At 40.2% G+C, this 23,300-nt stretch overlaps 1 protein-coding gene across 1 annotated transcript in view; it reads left to right on the top strand.

Moving 5' to 3' along the window:
* Positions 1-17,568, top strand: part of LOC128702814 (uncharacterized GMC-type oxidoreductase Mb1310-like) — a 167,152-nt gene extending 149,584 nt beyond the window's left edge. Inside the window, exons 9-12 of the mRNA XM_053797240.2 lie at positions 1,290-1,447; positions 4,606-4,783; positions 6,442-6,667; positions 17,248-17,568. Of these exons, the coding sequence (XP_053653215.2) occupies positions 1,290-1,447; positions 4,606-4,783; positions 6,442-6,667; positions 17,248-17,395 (710 nt within the window). The 3' untranslated portion in view covers positions 17,396-17,568. The remainder of the gene's footprint in view (positions 1-1,289; positions 1,448-4,605; positions 4,784-6,441; positions 6,668-17,247) is intronic.
* The last annotated feature ends 5,732 nt before the right edge of the window (positions 17,569-23,300 follow it).

Genomic DNA, 23,300 nt, shown 5'->3' with positions numbered 1-23,300 from the left:
TCTTCATAATTGTCTTCTCCGTGATTACCCAAGAAGTTCTTGACAACTGACACATAACTGCACCATGCAGAAACTTGTATACCATTCATACATTTTGGGAAATTAGAATCCTTGATAAGTTTTCGAATTTGAGGATCATCAAAGATTCCAGCTTTCAGTTTTTCCATACTTAATCCAGGGAACGAACTACAATTGCAGATCGTTCATTTGTCATCTTTGTTCAAGGCCTTAATGAACTGCTTCACTAGCCATAACTTAATGTGGAGTGTTGGCAGTATAATGTTATCCATGTCAACCAATGGCTCGTTAATGATGTTTGTTGCACCTATAGTCATGTTTCGTCTTCAAGTTCATGTCGCTTTTGTCCAATGATCTGCCTTAGATCTAATGTCCCACAAACAGATGAAAAAGGTATATTCCCCCTGTTGCCCAAACACCATCAGATCAACACAAACAGACATCTTATGCTCGTGGTAGCAAAAATTCTGCAAGACCATTTTGATATTTTCGTATTTTTCTTCAAGCTTTATTGAGTAAGCACTTGGAAGAGATGTATATTGGTTGCGATTAATCAATAAGACACATTTCAAGCTTCTGATGGAGCTGTCTATAAAAAGCCACTAATCTCCAGGTCGATATTCGAGTCCCATTCGAAGAAGTCCAGGGATGCTATTGCAGTATACAAATTATTCATCAGGTTGAAGTAAGGAAGGAGCTCAACCTTTCTTTTCCGATAAGCTGTTATTTTAACTTCTTGTTGTAGACAATTCTTTTCTTTTAGTTCGGATGTTATAGGTTAAGATGCTTGCTTTGATAGACTGAGGTCATTTATCATATCACTGAATTCTTGGGAAACTGCTGGGGTGTTGAAATACTTGCTTCATATTCACTTACACTGCTATCACGTGTGTTACATCGTAAACCCCTGAGTTTCTCCAGCATCTGACAACGGATGGCACAGCCAACATGGCGTCTATATAGTATCACGTCACTTTTTCTTTTCATACCATTATTATTTCTTCCATTTCTTTATTCTCATATCTGACATAGAGATGTAAGCCACAACAGTGTCCTTTGATAATGATACCAGAATTTTCATGACACTGTCTTCCACTGAGGACACTGCAAATCTCCAAGTGGACATCAACCAAGTCTTTTAAGTGGGCTTCAGAAAAAAATATGAAATACACCGATCAATGGATCGGTTATTAATGGAAATAATTTAAAAAACCGTGTAATATTTTTCACATAGATGTATTTATGATTTATTTTTGGCCATGACTACCCAGGAGCGCTGACACTGGCGGTGTCCAGTGAAGCCTACGCTTGGCCGGTGACGGGGTCTGGAGAGCCTCTCTGGCCGGAGTTACAAATAGCCTTTACTCCTCTTACTCTCGGTAGTGATTTCGGACTGGTAACCCCATACATTCTCGGCTTCAAGAAAGATGTAAGTTTCCTTCTTTATACTCTTTCCTTGCATGTTTTATCACTTTTTTTATCCCTCTTTCCCACCCTATCATCCCCTCCTTGGTGGATGCCGGGGACTGACGAGATCTAGGGTCATGTTGGCATTTCATAAATTTTGTAGATGGATGGTTCAGAGAACCGACATGTTGATAAATTAGACACAAGTGCAACTCTTGGGTATCTTTATTGAGGAAACGTTTCGCCACACAGTGGCTTCATCAGTCCATACATAGGAGAAACTTGAAGAACAGGAGGAGAATGAGGTAATCAGTCCCTCAAACTTGAGTCGATGTGTTCAGTCCATCAATCGAACTGAACACATCGACTCAAGGTTGAGGGACTGATTACCTCATTCTCCTCCTGTTCTTCAAATTTCTCCTATGTATGGACTGATGAAGCCACTGTGTGGCGAAACGTTTCCTCAATAAAGATACCCAAGACTTGCACTTGTGTCTAATTTATCAACATTTCATAAATTGTTGATAAACTGACCATTCTTTTTTTAAGCTGTTTATATCGAAAAGATAAAGTACATTACAATTATTGTTTTAAGTCATAATTGTAATGTACTTTATTATTAGATTACATTAATTCTCTTTTTTTAATTCCAATACAGAGAAAAGGGCTTTAAACTTTATAAATATTGATTTACTAATAAGCAGAGTTCTCGAACAATTGTCATTATTTGTCAGTAAAAAAATTGTTTCCAAGTTGGCCTATATCTGAAAAATAAAAATATTTCTGTCACTGCGCGATCCTAGAAAGGTGTCCCCTGTCTCACAACCCCAGCCCTCTGCGTCTCAGTGCACACGACTGGAACACTACAGAGTCCACACGACTGGAACACTACAGAGTCCACACGACTGGAACACTACAGAGTCCACACGACTGGAACACTACAGAGTCCACACGACTGGAACACTACAGAGTCCACACGACTGGAACACTACAGAGTCCACACGACTGGAACACTACAGAGTCCACACGACTGGAACACTACAGAGTCCACACGACTGGAACACTACAGAGTCCACACGACTGGAACACTACAGAGTCAACACGACTGGAACACTACAGAGTCCACACGACTGGAACACTAGAGTCCACACGACTGGAACACTACAGAGTCCACACGACTGGAACACTACAGAGTCCACAGGACTGGAACACTACAGAGTCCACACGACTGGAACACTACAGAGTCCACAGGACTGGAACACTACAGAGTCCACACGACTGGAACACTACAGAGTCCACAGGACTGGAACACTACAGAGTCCACACGACTGGAACACTACAGAGTCCACACGACTGGAACACTACAGAGTCCACACGACTGGAACACTACAGAGTCCACACGACTAGAACACTACAGAGTCCACACGACTGGAACACTACAGAGTCCACACGACTAGAACACTACAGAGTCCACACGACTGGAACACTACAGAGTCCTGTATGAATTAATAATAAATTTAAATATTAGCGTTGAAGATTTTAAAGGAATCAGAAGAGACATTGACAACTCATCATTTGGAAGCTAATATCCAAATTAGGTCACACACACCAAATCTAATTCAAATATTTCCGAGGGACCTTAGGTACCTAAAATAAGGTAAATAAATAAAGTCAAATACTGTAAAACCAATTTAATTAATAAAATTGGAATATGATAAGTTACACAACTTAACATTAAAATATTGTTTCCCAAGAGGCTAACACATCAGCACTAAAAGTTTCAAGCCGACCAGAAGATGCATTTTCCAGTTATTGCCCAGAATCCTTCAATTTTTTTTGTCTACACAGCCTAAACCCACGAAACGTTCCAGTCGTTTGATACGAGTCATCAGCCACTGAAGAATAATGCCCTTCACAATTCTTATATTTTAATCAGAGGAAAGAGATAAACCCATAGCGGTTATATAGCGACTGTGGAATGAGAGGCTTTAAATTTAGTCAAAGCAGAGGAAGGTAAGTCAGGTTCCTTGTATCAATAATATCTTCATTTCTATATGTACAAGGTATACAGATCTAACTGACATCAGTGTTATATATATAAAGTCCCTTGTTATGTAGAGCATTTCCGGCAAATAAGGTCAATTTTGTCCCAGGGTGCGACCCACACCAGTCAGTTAACACCCAGGTACTTATTTTACTGATAAGTGCACATGAACAAGAGTATCTTAGGGAAACAAGCCTAATGTCTCCACCCGTACCGGGGGTAGAACAGTGTGTCTGTATCCTCAGGGATTTCTGGTATCTATGCGGAACTTTTTATTATGAAAGGCAGACAAAACCCTCTTTTCAATTAATGTTAACTGTTTGTTTGAATTTTAGTTAGGCTTTTGAGGGAGTACCACATTAGAGACTGTTAAAGAAAGTGGGTGCTCATGGTGCTTAGTGCTCTAGTAATCAAGCTACGAGACACACATGGTTGAATTTTACTCTCCTCTGTTGTCGAGTTTTTTTTTTTTTTTGAGCATCTTTCTCGAAAGTTAGAAGCTCCATCACAGAGGATTTTGAAGTTATTCAAGTCACTTCAGGATTCTGGGATTTGGTTCAACCAGTTTGATTATAAGGCAAGAGAATATGCCAGGTATTACAAGAATTTGGTCCCCGTTACCCTGTACAACTGTTTTGCATCTGAAGGCAATTGGATGAGACATTCTCGAGTTATGAGCCAAATAAAACTGATGAGTTGGAGAAAAAAGAAAAAAAAATCAGGCAACCTCTTAATGGTCTTACGTTTGGGATACCTGATAACACATCCCTAAATCATCATATTTCACATATTTTAAAAATTAATTCTGTGAAAATTTTCATAAATTCTATGACATTTGGTATTTTGACTCTAAAATATTTTAGTTTAAGTGGTAAGCAGGAAATAGTCCGAAATATCGTAAAATTATTATTAATTTGGATTATAAGTGTGACAAACTGGCGAACCTTTCTGAATAAATAATTTATTTTTCCATTCCTTAGTTCTTTTGTCTATTCCCTCTCCACAGCGGATATAAATTCATTTCCTGTTATTCAACTTCCTCCGTCAAACATAATTTGTTCTTTTAGAACTCCATTATCTTCTTAGCCAATAAACCTAATTTATTCTCTCCCCATCTCTCCATAATTCCTTCCCAGCTTTACCAACAATACTTCCACGGTCTAGGAGGTCGGGAGGGGTTCTCCATAGGTCCTTTTGTGACCAGACCCAAGAGCAGAGGCTCCGTCACCCTCAACTCTGCCAACCCCCTGGACGCACCACTCATCGATACTAACTACTTCGATCATCCGGAAGACATTGCAGCCATGATCAGAGGTTAGTGCTGTGTGAAGACATTGCAGCCATGATCAGAGGTTAGTACTGTGTGAAGACATTGCAGCCATGATCAGAGGTTAGTACTGTATGAAAACATTGCAGCCATGATCAGAGGTTAGTGCTGTGTGAAGACATTGCAGCCATGATCAGAGGTTAGTACTGTGTGAAAACATTGCAGCCATGATCAGAGGTTAGTACTGTGTGAAGACATTGCAGCCATGATCAGAGGTTAGTACTGTGTGAAGACATTGCAGCCATGATCAGAGGTTAGTGCTGTGTGAAGACATTGCAGCCATGATCAGAGGTTAGTGCTGTGTGAAGACATTGCAGCCATGATCAGAGGTTAGTACTGTGTGAAGACATTACAGCCATGATCAGAGGTTAGTACTGTGTGAAGACATTGCAGCCATGATCAGAGGTTAGTGCTGTGTGAAGACATTGCAGCCATGATCAGATGTTAGTACTGTGTGAAGACATTGCAGCCATGATCAGAGGTTAGTGCTGTGTGAAGACATTGCAGCCATGATCAGAGGTTAGTACTGTGTGAAGACATTGCAGCCATGATCAGAGGTTAGTGCTGTGTGAAGACATTGCAGCCATGATCAGAGGTTAGTACTGTATGAAGACATTGCAGCCATGATCAGAGGTTAGTGCTGTGTGAAGACATTGCAGCCATGATCAGAGGTTAGTACTGTGTAAAGACATTGCAGCCATGATCAAAGGTTAGTGCTGTGTGAAGACATTGCAGCCATGATCAGAGGTTAGTGCTGTGTGATGACATTGCAGCCATGATCAGAGGTTAGTGGTGTGTGAAGACATTGCAGCCATGATCAGAGGTTAGTGGTGTGTGATGACATTGCAGCCATGATCAGAGGTTAGCGCTGTGTGAAGACATTCCAGCCATGATCAGAGGTTAGTGCTGTGTGAAGACATTGCAGCCATGATCAGAGGTTAGCGCTGTGTGAAGAGTTGTTAATAGACAGGGAAGCGAACATTCTAGGATATGATGAGACAGAGGAAGGTCACTGGAAACTCTTGAGATGGAGACAGTAGGTCAGTGGAATATGAAAAATTGTTTAGAAAACTGACAAGTTGAAGAATGAGACACTTGTGCAACATTTGGGAGTCTTTACCGAGGAAACGTTTCGCCAGGCACTGGCTTCTTCAGTTCAATACAAAGAAAAGGCCTGGAAAAAGTGTGGTAATCAGTCCCATAGCCTGGAATCGATTCCAGGCTGAGGGACTGATTACCTGAAACTCCTACTCTTTTTCCTGTTTTCTTCTTTGCACTGGTCTGAAGAAGCTACTGACAGGAGAAACGTTATCTCAATAAAAATTCCGAAATGTTGTACAACCGTCTCATGCTTCAACAGGTCAGAGGGATGTTGGATACTCTGCAGTGTTAAAGTGTTGCAATATTATTAAACGAAGTAGGAGGATGTTGTAAGATAGTCAGCGTGTGCAGACATATCTGAGAATAACACCATGTCTTGAGTGTTACTTAAAAACAAAAATATAATGAAGAATAGAACATGCAGAAAATATTCGTATTCTTCATCATATTTAGAGAAAAGATACTAAGATTTATAAACATACAGAATGACTTTGGCCATTAAGGTTAATTCCTAATATACTTTTATTAAACAATTCTTCCTCAGGGTTAAAGTTCTCCCTTAAACTTGCATCGATGCCAGCGTTAAAGGAGGACTTCGATGCTGTGTTCCACGACCGTGTACTACCAGGGTGCGAGCACGAGGTTCTCTACTCGGACAAGTACTGGGAGTGCTACAGTAAAGTCCTCGCTGGTACCTTGTACCATCCCTGCGGCACCTGCAAGATGGGCCCAGACTCTGATACCTACAGCGTTCTTGACGAACAACTCAGGTGAGATGTGAGGAGAGATTACACTATGTAACACAGTTTTTGTTCCTGGCAAGTAACTGTTATTTTCCAACTCACTTTACTGCAAAACAACAGAAAATGCCCATTATTCCTTTTAAACTTTGCTTTTGTGACTTACAGGATGAATTTTTGACAAAAAAAACTGGCTAAATTTCAATATTTTTTGCTAGTTTTGGACGTAAACCAAAAATATAAAATAAATAAAATTTACATAAATAAAATAAAATTTACACAAATTTTATTTTAAACTTTCTGAAACATATTTACAAAGTTAAAAATGAGCAGTTTTTCTATATTTGCGAGTAGCAACAAATAATTTTCCCGTTTAAGCCCCCAAATGTAGTCTCCTGTCATGATTTTCATTATAAGCTCCCTGATATCTGTGTTCAAAGTCCATTATATCTCGGTGGAAGCGCTCCCCTTGTTCCTCTGAGTATGCTCCCATATTCTCCTTGAAATTGTAAAGATGAGCATGGACCTTAAGGGACATCCTATAGCCCATCTGACCATAGCTTTTTACCAAGGTCTCAACAAGTTCTACATAATTGTCAGCCTTATTGTTACCCAGAAAGCCCTTTGTTGCAGCAACAAAACTCTCCCAAGCTTCCTTTTCCTTCTCTATGAGCTTCTTTGGAAATTCTGAGCACTCCATGATTTTCGTGACTTGTGATTCAGTGATGATGCTAGCCTTCACCTTTACCTCTGATAGCTTGGGAAAGAAATCTTGAAGATACTTGAAGGCTGCAGACTCTTTGTCAAGAGCTGTAACATGTAACAGACTGTCTCATTAGCCCTAGTTTGATGTGAAATGGAGGGAACAGAACCTCTTGAGGATCCACCAATGATTTATGCTTGATGTTATGTCTTCCTACTGAGAACTCAATCCTTTGAGGCCAGGGCTTCCTCTGGTAATGTGCTGCTCTGTCTCTACTATCCCAATGACAGAGATAACAGTGAAACTTGGTAAAACCTCTTGGAGTCCCATAAAAAATGCCACTATTTTGAAATCTCCAATAACCTCTCAGCCATACGTATCATAGTTCAAAGCTTTCAGTAGAAGTTTGACACTGTTATAGTCCTCCCTAAGATGCACTGAATGAGCCAAGGGAAGAGATTGATACTTGTTTCCGTTGTGCAGAAGTACATCTTTTAGGCTTCTGGAGGAACTGTCAGTGAAGAGTTTCCACTCATCTAGATTGCATACAATTCAAATTGCATCAAACAGGTCTGATACAGCACTACAGTAGCACAACCTGACTTCATTAGTGAAGAAGCTTGAGAAATGTTGTTGATGTTTTCTTTGGCTTGTCAGTTGCACATTTTGATCCACCATCTGTGAGATCATAGTCTTGTTCACTGTGCTCTCCATTTTTCTGATTTGCTGCTTTTTTCTTCTGGAGGTGTAGGTACAGGAAGATCAGCACTGTGTGGTACTGGTGCAATAGAAGAGGGAAGCTCTGGATAAGAAATAGCAGGTGTATTTTTCCCAGTTGGGTGTTTGGAAGGATCCACCAGACAGAAGTAACAGTTGGTTGAGTGATCAGTGGGTTCACGTCATATTCTAGCAACACCAAACTTCATGGCTCTTTTTTCTCCTCTATATCATCCTGTAAAAGAAAAAAAGATTTAGTATTTGCTACATACATTTCATTTAAAAAATTTTTTTATTCAAGATTTTACCCTTTATATAACTAATGACTTTCTTACCTTCCAGTGTTTTCTAACAATGTTCACAAGCAACATGAGGCACCCAGGTTTTGTCTTGGTTCACAACTGACATGACAAAATATACTTTGTAAGCTTCTCACATTTTTTTAGATACTGTTACAGAGAACTTCTTTGCTCTTGTCTTAATGAATTGACAACATATGTAGCAGAATGCATCTGGAGAATGACTGCAGCCTCTTGATGCCATTTCACTTCTTCTGATGTGTCTTCTCAGTTAGCCAGAGCTGAGCTGAATGCTGGTTTGTGAGCTCCTGTTTTTATATTTGCCAAGCAAAATCCTAGAACATAATAGTTTTATATCAGTCATTCTTGAAAGTGTTCCAGAAGTGTCCTGACCACAAAAGCAAAGTTCTGGAATCAAAATTACTTATTGTAAATTCTGTTTAGGTATAAAGAATTGGGAAATGATGCTTAATTCCCAGGAACACGATAGAAGTGAAATTTTGTTACATAGTGTTATTGTATACAATGAGAAGTACTAAATCCATTAGGGTCATACAGATCAAGAGAGAAACTCTAGGCAACCAAGTTTAATCAGAGGAAGGAGAGGACAGCTTCAATTCCTTAAGTCAGGAATCCTTCGTTAGCATCAAGGGAGTGGAAGAGATGAAGATCAAAGATGGAGGGATTTAAAAATAAAAGATTAGGCAAAAACAGAGGATGGTAAAAGAAAATAAATAATACTGTACATAGACCTAGAGAGAGAGAGAGAGAGAGAGAGAGAGAGAGAGAGAGAGAGAGAGAGAGTACTTAGGGATCATTGTGCGAGAATATTTAGAGGGGGTCACAGTGTGACCCTGTAAAGGTCGAAGAGTGTATGGGAAATTGGAGAAGTGGGGATAATCAGCTGTGACTCCGAGGAAGGGGAAGGTAGTCCCAGTTCCTTGGATCAAAGCATCATGGCACCGACCTTGAATGAAAGACTTGATCACTATGTACATAATAATCAGATGTGTTGGGAAAAAGTATTCCCACATAATTAAATATATACTAAAGACTGGACCCTACGAGCAAAGTGTAAGTATTGTCTCTGATCCATTACAAACATGCAAAAAATATCACAACCTAACTTACACATATCTTCCCCACACTGTAAGCCCTACATATATCTCCTCACACAAGTCACACCTACACATACCTAACCACACATAGCCACACTTACACATACCTCCCACACAAGCCACACCTACACATACCTCCCACACTTACACATACCTCCCACATAAGCCACACCTACACATACCTCCCACACTTACACATACCTCCCACACAAGCCACACCTACACATACCTCCCACACAAGCCACACTTACACATACCTCCCACACAAGCCACACCTACACATACCTCCCACACTTACACATACCTCCCACACAAGCCACACCTACACATACCTCCCACACTTACACATACCTCCCACACAAGCCACACCTACACATACCTCCCACACTTACACATACACATACCTCCCACACTTACACATACCTTCCACACAAGCCACACCTACACATACCTCCCACACTTACACATACCTCCCACATAAGCCACACCTACACATACCTCCCACACTTACATATACCTACACATACCTCCCACACTTACACATACCTCCCACACAAGCCACACCTACACATACCTCCCACACTTACACATACCTCCCACACAAGCCACACCTACACATACCTCCCACACTTACACATACCTCCCACACAAGCCACACCTACACACACCTCCCACACTTAGCAACATTCACACATACCTTCCTCACACAGCCACATTTGCACATATCTCCTCACACAGCCAGTCTTCCTTGATGGCTGCAACACAACTCATAGGCATAAAACAAGACTCAAAAATATCTCTGGTATCCCTCGTGCCCGACTCAACTTGTGTAAAACCTATATGAGCATAAAAAACCCTAAAATCTCTAACTCCCGATCTGAAGATTCTGAAGGTCATCTATTTGCCACCCGCACAGATTAAAACTATTGAAAAAAAAAAAAAAAAGCATGTGATCTGGACAGCAATTTACTATGCCAAACAAAACCTTAATTTTTTCCCTGTTATTCTTATTATTATTATTATTCTTATTATTATTTGTATTATAATTCTAGTAATTAGTACCACTTTGTTAAACTTAAACAATTATATCTTCTTATTGTAATGGCCCTGATGAACTATTTGCAAAGGTTTTAAAGGAATGTGAAGAGAAACTTAGCATACATTTGGCTAATTTTTCCAATATATCACTACAAACTGGCATAGTGCCAGACAAGTGGAAAATGGCAAATGTAATACCTATTTACAAGGCAGGTGACAGGTCCTTAGGTTCGAGCTATAGACCAATAAGCCTCACCTCCATAGTTGGTAAATTTATGGAATCAATAATTGTCGAAGCATTTCGTAGCCATCGTGAAAGGCATAAATTGATTAATGAATCTCAGCATGGTTTTACAAAGGGGCGTTCCTGCCTTACGAATTTACTAACTTTCTTCACTAAAGTATTTAAGGAGGTAGATCATGGTATTGAATATGATACTGTGTATATGGACTTCAGTAAGGCTTTCGATAGAGTTGGCACATGGAATAGGAGGAGAAATTTTTTCCTTGGTAGAGGGATGGTTGACAAATAGGCAAGTAGTTTGCATAAATGGGGAGAAATCAGAATGGGGGAACGTCACAAGCGGTGTTCCACAGGGGTCATTGTTGGGCCCCTTATTGTTCACAGTTTACATAAGCTACATGGATGAGGAAATAAATAACGACTTAAGCAAATTTGCTGATAACACCAAAATAGGCCTTCCAGTTTATTCTAATGAGGACACTAGAGCACTCAAGGATGATTTGAATAGACTGATGCAGTGGTCGGAGAAGTGGCGGACTCAGTTTAATATAGACAAATAAATGTTGGACAGGAAAGTAACCGTGCTACATATAAACTAAACAATGTAGAACTTAACAATAAGGATTGCAAAAAGGACTTAGGAGTTCTGGTTAGCAGTAATCTGAAACCAAGACAACAGTGCATAAGTGCTCGCAATACAGCTAAGAGAATCCCTGGCTTCATAGCAAGTAAAAATAATGGAAGTCCTCAGGTTGTTCTTCAACTCTGTATATCCTTGGTTAGGCCTCATTTAGATTATGCTACACAGTTCTGGTCACCGTATTACAGAATGGATATAAATGTACTGGAAAACGTACAGAGGAGGATGACACAGTTGATCCCATACATCAAAAATCTTCCCTATGAGGATAGACTGAGGGCCCTGAATCTGCACTCTCTAGAAAGTCGTAGAATTAAGGGGGGATATGATTGAAGTGTATAAGTGGAAAACAGGAATTAATAAAGGGGGATGTAAATAGCGTGCTGAAATTATCTAGCATAGACAGGACTCGAAGAATGGTTTAAAATTGGAAAAATTCAGATTCAGGAAGTATATAGGAAAGCACTGGTTTGGTAATAGAGTTGTGGATGAGTGGAACAAACTCCCGAGTACCGTCACAGAACCCCACCAAAAATAAGTGTGTTCCTGTAGCTGCGTGTCTTAAGTAGAAGACAGAATGTTATTTGTATTATATATAGACAAATATGATAAGATAATATGCATTTTATTTACATTTTATTGAAATGATAATATGGTATTTTGTTGACAAGTAGTTTCTTGCACCAGAAACATTATTAGTTCTAATAGAGAATGGAAAAACGAGAGAATATGTATGGAGGCTAGCATTTTGGCACTCCAGCTGTATCTTCGAGTGAGCACAGTCGAACTTTCTAATCAAGCAAGGGAACCGTCACACCAAGCAAAACTAGTCTCCCTGAGACAACAGCCCACCTAGGAAATAATCGCGCAACACCCAAGTGTCTACGCTAGTTAAGGAAGTCACTGATTTGGCAATAGAGTTGTGGATGAGTAGAACAAACTCCCATGTACCGTCAAAGTTTTAAAAATAGGTTGGATAAATACATGAGTGGGTGTGGGTGGGTGTGAGTTGGATCTGACTAGCTTGTGCTACTAGGTCGGATGCCATGCTCCTCCCATAAGTGAATGTGACTGACTTGACTAGGTCATGGCATTGGCTTAAGCCGTTGGGAGAATTGGACCTGCCTCACATGGGCCAGTAGGCCTGCTGTAGTGTTCCTTCTTTCGTATGTACTTATTGTAAATTTAATGAGCTAATTTTAACGTATAATCTAAGTTTCACATACACAGTCACAACACTTACCTCCCTCACACACGGTCACAACACTTACCTCCCTCACACACAGTCACAACACTTACCTCCCTCACACACAGTCACAACACTTACCTCCCTCACACACAGTCACAACACTTACCTCCCTCACATACAGTCACAACACTTACCTCCCTCACATACAGTCACAACACTTACCTCCCTCACATACAGTCACAACACTTACCTCCCTCACACACAGTCACAACACTTACCTCCCTCACACACAGTCACAACACTTACCTCCCTCACACACAGTCACAACACTTACCTCCCTCACATACAGTCACAACACTTACCTCCCTCACATACAGTCACAACACTTACCTCCCTCACATACAGTCACAACACTTACCTCCCTCACACACAGTCACAACACTTACCTCCCTCACACACAGTCACAACACTTACCTCCCTCACATACAGTCACAACACTTACCTCCCTCACATACAGTCACAACACTTACCTCCCTCACATACAGTCACAACACTTACCTCCCTCACATACAGTCACAACACTTACCTCCCTCACATACAGTCACAACACTTACCTCCCTCACACACAGTCACAACACTTACCTCCCTCACACACAGTCACAACACTTACCTCCCTCACACACAGTCACAACACTTACCTCCCTCACACACGGTCACAACACTTACCTCCCTCACACACAGTCACAACACTTACCTCCCTCACACACAGTCACAACACTTACCTCCCTCACACACGGTCACAACACTTACCTCCCTCACACACAGTCACAACACTTACCTCCCTCACACACAGTCACAACACTTACCTCCCTCACACACGGTCACAACACTTACCTCCCTCACACACAGTCACAACACTTACCTCCCTCACACACAGTCACAACACTTACCTCCCTCACACACAGTCACAACACTTACCTCCCTCACATACAGTCACAACACTTACCTCCCTCACATACAGTCACAACACTTACCTCCCTCACACACAGTCACAACACTTACCTCCCTCACACACAGTCACAACACTTACCTCCCTCACATACAGTCACAACACTTACCTCCCTCACATACAGTCACAACACTTACCTCCCTCACATACAGTCACAACACTTACCTCCCTCACACACAGTCACAACACTTACCTCCCTCACACACAGTCACAACACTTACCTCCCTCACACACAGTCACAACACTTACCTCCCTCACACACAGTCACAACACTTACCTCCCTCACACACAGTCACAACACTTACCTCCCTCACACACAGTCACAACACTTACCTCCCTCACACACAGTCACAACACTTACCTCCCTCACACACAGTCACAACACTTACCTCCCTCACACACAGTCACAACACTTACCTCCCTCACACACAGTCACAACACTTACCTCCCTCACACACAGTCACAACACTTACCTCCCTCACACACAGTCACAACACTTACCTCCCTCACACACAGTCACAACACTTACCTCCCTCACACACAGTCACAACACTTACCTCCCTCACACACAGTCACAACACTTACCTCCCTCACACACAGTCACAACACTTACCTCCCTCACACACAGTCACAACACTTACCTCCCTCACACACAGTCACAACACTTACCTCCCTCACATACAGTCACAACACTTACCTCCCTCACATACAGTCACAACACTTACCTCCCTCACACACAGTCACAACACTTACCTCCCTCACACACAGTCACAACACTTACCTCCCTCACATACAGTCACAACACTTACCTCCCTCACATACAGTCACAACACTTACCTCCCTCACATACAGTCACAAGACTTACCTCCCTCACAGACAGTCACAACACTTACCTCCCTCACATACAGTCACAACACTTACCTCCCTCACACACAGTCACAACACTTACCTCCCTCACATACATTCACAACACTTACCTCCCTCACACACAGTCACAACACTTACCTTCCTCACACAGTCACAACACTTACCTCCCTCACATACAGTCACAACACTTACCTTCCTCACACACAGTCACAACACTTACCTCCCTCACATACAGTCACAACATTTACCTCCCTCACACACAGTCACAACACTTACCTCCCTCACACACAGTCATAACACTTACCTTCCTCACACACAGTCACAACACTTACCTCCCTCATACACACACAGTCACAACACTTACACTTACATTCCCCCCACACAGTCACAACGCTTACACTTACCTCTCTCACACACACAGTCACAACACTTACACTTACCTCTCTCACACACACAGTCACAACACTTACACATACATCTACCCACGCACAGTCACAACACTTACACATGCCTCCCCACGCACAGTCACAACACTTACACATGCCTCCCCACACACAGTCACAACACTTACACATACCTCCCCACACACAGTCACAACACTTACACATATCTCCCCACACACAGTCACAACACTTATACATACCTCCCCCCACACAGTCACAACACTTACACATACCTCCCCACACACAGTCACAACACTTACACATACCTCCCCACACACAGTCACAACACTAACACATACCTCCCCACACACAGTCACAACACTTACACATACCTCCTCACACACAGTCACAACACTTACACATACCTCCCACACACAGTCACAACACTTACACATACCTCCTCACACACAGTCACAACACTTACACATACCTCCCCCACACACAGTCACAACACTAACACATACCTCCCACACACAGTCACAACACTTACACATACCTCCCCCACACACAGTCACAACACTTACACATACCTCCTCACACACAGTCACAACACTTACACATACCTCCCCACACACAGTCACAACACTTACACATACCTCCCCACACACAGTCACAACACTTACACATACCTCCCCACACACAGTCACAACACTAACACATACCTCCCCACACACAGTCACAACACTAACACATACCTCCCCACACACAGTCACAACACTTACACATACCTCCCCCATACACAGTCACAACACTTACACATACCTCCCCACACACAGTCACAACACTTACACATACCTCCCCACACACAGTCACAACACTTACACATACCTCCCCACACACAGTCACAACACTTACACATACCTCCCCACACACAGTCACAACACTAACACATACCTCCCCACACACAGTCACAACACTAACACATACCTCCCCACACACAGTCACAACACTTACACATACCTCCCCACACACACACACACACACACACACACACACACACACACACACACACACACACACATACCAACATCAGTAAGTGCAAAATTGTGAAAATTGGGGAAGGACAAAAAATAAAAACAGAGAACAGAATTGGGTGACGAATGCCGGAGAAGGGTCTTGGGGTGAGCATAGTATCGAACATATCGTCTGAGGAGCATAAGTAAATATTATTTGAAGCATATGAACATTCGCAACACACTATACAATACATGTTAGGCCAATATTGAATTACATATAATTATCAAAACTCACCTGGTCAAAAATGTCAGGAAACGATATATAAGGTACAGGACCACAAGGATGTTAATCTTGGAACTGAGAGTTATAAGTTATGAGAGGAGACTAAAAGGAGCTAAACCTGACAAGACTAGAGAACAGAAGGATCACGGAAGGTAAAATGACGACAAACATAACATTCAGTAGATATTGAGTGAGTGGACAAGGCGAGGCTGTTCCAGACATGACAAAATAGTAAACTTAGTTAAAGTTTAATGTTTAGTTGAGTTACAGCAACGTCCGGAAGTATTCTTTGAAATTCAAAGTCATCAGGAAATGTACTGATAGATAACGAAGTATTAGTGTTACGATCAATACAGAGTTTAAAGGAAAGGTATAATAGAACTAAAGAGTGAAACCAACAGTGACCAGTATAACAGGCAGGGACAGGAACTTAGACTCGACTTTTGTAACCAAAAAATGAGTACAAATGAGTACAGGTAGATGAGTACTTAAACATCCCCCCCCCGTCCACAGCCACACTTACACATACAACCTACACAAAGCCACAATTACACATATAACCTACACAAAGCCACAATTACACATGTAACCTACATAAAGCCACACTTACACATGTAACCTACACAAAGCCACACTTACACATGTAACCTACACAAAGCCACACTTACACATGTAACCTACACAAAGCCACACTTACACATGTAACCTACACAAAGCCACACTTACACATGTAACCTACACAAAGCCACACTTACACATACAACCTACACAAAGCCACACTTACATATGTAACCTACACAAAGCCACACTTACATATGTAACCTACACAAAGCCACACTTACATATGTAACCTACACAAAGCCACACTTACATATGTAACCTACACAAAGCCACACTTACATATGTAACCTACACAAAGCCACACTTACATATGTAACCTACACAAAGCCACACTTACATATGTAACCTACACAAAGCCACACTTACACATACAACCTACACAAAGCCACAATTACACATATAACCTACACAAAGCCACACTTACATATGCTTCACCCGACGTGAGAACATCCTCCAATCCCATGATATTTCTTTTACTCTCAGGGTGCGTCACGTGGCTGGCCTGCGTGTTATAGACGCGTCCATCATGCCAGTGGTCACCACAGGCAACATCAACGCACCAACTATCATGATAGCAGAGAAGGCCTCAGACATGATCAAACTATATTGGGACGCTCCCATCACATTCTGAAATGTTCAGGCTGGAGGAAGCTCATCGTCTTCTCTAAAAAAGTGTCTTGACCTTTCCCATTTATAAGGTTGACTACCGCTTGTCATGTAGTCGACAGATGTGGTTTATTACAGCAGATACTTGATGAGTGGTTTAAGTTATTACAGCAGATACTTGAGTGGTTTAAGTCGTTACAGCAGATACTTGATGAGTGGTTTAAATTACAGCAGATACTTGATGAGTGGTTTAAGTCATTACAGCAGATACTTGATGAGTGGTTTAAGTTATTACAGCAGATACTTGATGAGTGGTTTAAGTCATTACAGCAGATACTTGATGAGTGGTTTAAGTTATTACAGCAGATACTTGATGAGTGGTTTAAGTCATTACAGCAGATACTTGATGAGTGGTTTAAGTAATTACAGCAGATACTTGATGAGTGGTTTAAGTTATTACAGCAGATACTTGATGAGTGGTTTAAGTCATTACAGCAGATACTTGATGAGTGGTTTAAGTCATTACAGCAGATACTTGATGAGTGGTTTAAATTACAGCAGATACTTGATGAGTGGTTTAAGTCATTATAGCAGATACTTGAGTGGTTTAAGTCATTACAGCAGATACTTGAGTGGTTTAAGTTATTACAGCAGATACTTGATGAGTGGTTTAAGTCATTACAGCAGTTACATGATGAGTGGTTTAAGTCATTACAGCAGATACTTGATGAGTGGTTTAAGTCATTACAGCAGATACTTGATGAGTGGTTTAAGTCATTACAGCAGATACTTGATGAGTGGTTTAAGTTATTACAGCAGATACTTGATGAGTGGTTTAAGACATTACAGCAGATACTTGATGAGTGGTTTAAATTATTACAGCAGATACTTGATGAGTGGTTTAAGTTATTACAGCAGATACTTGACGAGTGGTTTAAGTTATTACAGCAGATACTTGATGAGTGGTTTAAGTCATTACAGCAGATACTTGATGAGTGGTTTAAGTCATTACAGCAGATACTTGAGTGGTTTAAGTCATTACAGCAGATACTTGATGAGTGGTTTAAGTCATTACAGCAGATACTTGATGAGTGGTTTAAGTCATTACAGCAGATACTTGATGAGTGGTTTAAGTCATTACAGCAGATACTTGATGAGTGGTTTAAGTCATTACAGCAGATACTTGATGAGTGGTTTAAGTTATTACAGCAGATACTTGATGAGTGGTTTAAGTTATTACAGCAGATACTTGATGAGTGGTTTAAGTCATTACAGCAGATACTTGATGAGTGGTTTAAGTTATTACAGCAGATACTTGATGAGTGGTTTAAGTTATTACAGCAGATACTTGACGAGTGGTTTAAATTACAGCAGATACTTGATGAGTGGTTTAAGTTATTACAGCAGATACTTGATGAGTGGTTTAAGTTATTACAGCAGATACTTGAGTGGTTTAAGTCATTACAGCAGATACTTGATGAGTGGTTTAAGTCATTACAGCAGATACTTGATGAGTGGTTTAAGTCATTACAGCAGATACTTGAGTGGTTTAAGTCATTACAGCAGATACTTGAGTGGTTTAAGTCATTACAGCAGATACTTGATGAGTGGTTTAAGTCATTACAGCAGATACTTGATGAGTGGTTTAAGTTATTACAGCAGATACTTGATGAGTGGTTTAAATTACAGCAGATACTTGATGAGTGGTTTAAGTTATTACAGCAGATACTTGATGAGTGGTTTAAGTTATTACAGCAGATACTTGAGTGGTTTAAGTCATTACAGCAGATACTTGATGAGTGGTTTAAGTCATTACAGCAGATACTTGATGAGTGATTTAAGTCATTACAGCAGATACTTGAGTGGTTTAAGTCATTACAGCAGATACTTGAGTGGTTTAAGTCATTACAGCAGATACTTGATGAGTGGTTTAAGTCATTACAGCAGATACTTGATGAGTGGTTTAAGTCATTACAGCAGATACTTGAGTGGTTTAAGTCATTACAGCAGATACTTGAGTGGTTTAAGTCATTACAGCAGATACTTGATGAGTGGTTTAAGTCATTACAGCAGATACTTGATGAGTGGTTTAAGTTATTACAGCAGATACTTGATGAGTGGTTTAAATTACAGCAGATACTTGATGAGTGGTTTAAGTTATTACAGCAGATACTTGATGAGTGGTTTAAGTTATTACAGCAGATACTTGAGTGGTTTAAGTCATTACAGCAGATACTTGATGAGTGGTTTAAGTCATTACAGCAGATACTTGATGAGTGATTTAAGTCATTACAGCAGATACTTGAGTGGTTTAAGTCATTACAGCAGATACTTGAGTGGTTTAAGTCATTACAGCAGATACTTGATGAGTGGTTTAAGTCATTACAGCAGATACTTGATGAGTGGTTTAAGTTATTACAGCAGATACTTGATGAGTGGTTTAAGTTATTACAGCAGATACTTGATGAGTGGTTTAAGTTATTACAGCAGATACTTGATGAGTGGTTTAAGTTATTACAGCAGATACTTGACGAGTGGTTTAAATTACAGCAGATACTTGATGAGTGGTTTAAGTCATTACAGCAGATACTTGATGAGTGGTTTAAGTTATTACAGCAGATACTTGAGTGGTTTAAGTCATTACAGCAGATATTTGAGTGGCTTGACAAAGTAGCGGGTATATCTGCCCAACTGAGGCAGAAGACCCATGGTAAGTCAACTGGGCCTCGGTTGATGCAAAAGCTGCCCATTTAGTTAACATATTCTGCAGCGGCTCTCATGGAGAAGTTACAAAATCAATTAGAATATTGCACCTTCAGTAGCCTCCAGTTTTATTAATACTCAGAGTGATACATAACTAATAACTGATTTATCAAGTAAATGCTGGAATACTCTCATCTGTTACCACAAACAATAAAATCTATCACTGCTGTTTGTGTCAATAGTATATGTTAAATTATGTTTGTGAAGCCTCAGTTAAGTTGATAAACAAGAGGAGTCACCTCCTGCACCCTTTATAATGAATCATTTTATTAAAAACCAAAATAAACCTTCCATCCAACAGGTCACCTTCATCTACACTTTATATGACTTACAATTACTGAAGAGTTGTTTTTTTCATACTTTATCCCTAAATTTTTCAAGCTCTTTGATGTTTGAGATGATGAATAACTGGGTTCCAGTGGCATCAACAAGAACACTGTGGCATCAACAAGAACACCAACTGTGGCATCAACAAGAACACCAACTGTGGCATCAACAAGAACACCAACTGTGGCATCAACAAGAACACCAACTGTGGCATCAACAAGAACACCAACTGTGGCATCAACAAGAACACCAACTGTGGCATCAACAAGAACACCAACCGTGGCACCAACAAGAACACCAACCGTGGCACCAACAAGAACACCAGCTGTGGCACCAAAAAGAACACCAACCGTGGCATCAACAAGAACACCAACCGTGGCATCAACAAGAACACCAACCGTGGCATCAACAAGAACACCAACCGTGGCATCAACAAGAACACCAACCGTGGCATCAACAGACCTCAATTGTCATTTCTGAAACTTAAGGTTTTTCTACTTTGTATGAAAGAAATTAAACATTAGAACTATATAATAAAATTTTTTTCTTACAAAATAATACAAAACATGTACGAATTAATGTTCTCTGTTATGTAAAGGAAACAATAATGTTCTCTGGAACATTTTGTTATATAATAAAGTTGGTAGAATTACCGACAATATGTAAAGTAAAAGGACACAAGTGCAACTAATGTGACATTTATTGTGACAACGTTTCGCTCTCCAGGAGCTTTATCAAGCCATTACCTTTATCAAGCCATTAATGGCTTAATAAAGCTCCTGGAGAGCGAAACGTTGCCACAATAAATGTCACATTAGTTGCACTTGTGTCCTTTTACTTTACAACATTTCATTAGAAAATGTTAACTTGAGTAGATATATAAATATCATTATTTTTATTGTTATTACCACTATATTTATGTAATAACACAAAATAACGATAATGAAACAACAATGAAATTCCAAAAGCTTTCGTAATTTTTCAAGACAGATCCCAGAATTTCATTTGGGTTTCTTGCAATGTTGTGATATCGCTTGTTTACTGTGATCTTCTTCCATACACACTCAAAATAAATTCTTAAATTCTTCCCAAAATTTGGGAAGAATTTAAGATACATTGTACGAGTAAAAAAATTAATGCTTGGGAAGAGTATCAATTGTGTTTTGCAGAGTCATGTGTTGTGATGTGACTGTGAGGTGTAGTCTTGTTGTTGTGACGTGACTGTGAGGTGTAGTCTTGTTGTGATGTGACTGTGAGGTGTAGTCTTATTGTTGTGATGTGACTGTGAGGTGTAGTCTTGTTGTTGTGATGTGACTGTGAGGTGTAGTCTTGTTGTTGTGACGTGACTGTGAGGTGTCGTCTTGTTGTTGTGGCGTGACTGTGAGGTGTAGTCTTGTTGTGATGTGACTGTGAGGTGTAGTCTTGTTGTGATGTGACTGTGAGGTGTAGTCTTGTTGTTGTGGCGTGACTGTGAGGTGTAGTCTTGTTGTTGTGATGTGACTGTGAGGTTGATAATGTTAGTAGTCACGGAAATATTGGGAATTTCACTATCCTTACCACAGAGGTTGTTCTGCATATTGTAATATCACCTGTTTATTTTGATCTTATTGTATATATATATATATATATATATATATATATATATATATGTATATATATTTATATATATATATATTTATATATATATGTGTTTGTATATATATGTATATATATATTTTTATGTATATATATATATATATATATATGTGTATATATATATATATATATATATGTCTGTATATATATATATATATATATATATATGTATATATATATATATATATGTATGTATATATATATATATATATATATATATATATATATATATATATATATATATATATATATATATATATATATATATAGATAGATAGATAGATAGATATATTAAAGCATCGGCCGAGTCCCACAAAGGTAGGGTGGCCCGAAAAAGAAAAAACTTTCATCATCATTCACTCCATCACTGTTTTGCCAGAGGGATGCTTTACACTACAGTTATAAAACTTCAACATTAACACCCGTTTTTCAGAGTGCAGACACTGTACTTCCCATCTCCAGGACTCAAGTCCGGCCTGCCAGTTTCCCCGAATCCTTTCATGAATGTTACTTTGCTCACACTCCAACAACGCGTCAAGTAATAAAAACCATTCGTCTCCATTCACTCCTATCAAATACGCTCACACATGCTTGCTGGAAGTCCAAGCCCCTCGCACACAAAACCTCCTTTACTCCCTCCCTCCAACCTTTCCTAAGGCGACTCCTACCCCGCCTTCCCTCCACTACAGATTTATACACTCTCGAAGTCATTCTGTTTCGCTCCATTCTCTCTACATGCCTGAACCACCTCAACAACCCTTCCTCAGCCCTCTGGACAACAGTTTTGGCAATCTCGCACCTTCTCCTAACTTCCAAACTACGAATTCTCTACATTATATTCACACCTCACATTGCCCTCAGACACGACATCTCCACTGCCTCCAGCCTTCTCCTCGCTGCAACATTCATCACCCATGCTTCACACCCATATAAGAGGGTTGGGAAAACTATACTCTCATACATTCCTCTCTTTGCTTAAAAGGACAAAGTTCTATGTCTCCACAGACTCCTAAGTGCACAGCTCACCCTTTCCCCTCATCAATTCTATGATTCACCTCATCTTTCATAGACCCATCCGCTGACACGTCCACTCCCAAATATCTGAATACATTCACCTCCTCTATACTCTCTCCATCCAATCTTATATCCAATCTTTCATCACCTAATCTTCTTTTTATCCTCATAACCTTACTCTTTCCTATATT

Source organism: Cherax quadricarinatus, chromosome 79 (genome assembly GCF_038502225.1).
Source record: "Cherax quadricarinatus isolate ZL_2023a chromosome 79, ASM3850222v1, whole genome shotgun sequence".
In the NCBI taxonomy this organism is placed as follows: Eukaryota; Metazoa; Arthropoda; class Malacostraca; order Decapoda; family Parastacidae; genus Cherax; species Cherax quadricarinatus.
The sequence above is the reverse complement of the archived record's forward strand: the minus strand, read 5'-3'. Positions and strand labels throughout refer to the sequence as shown.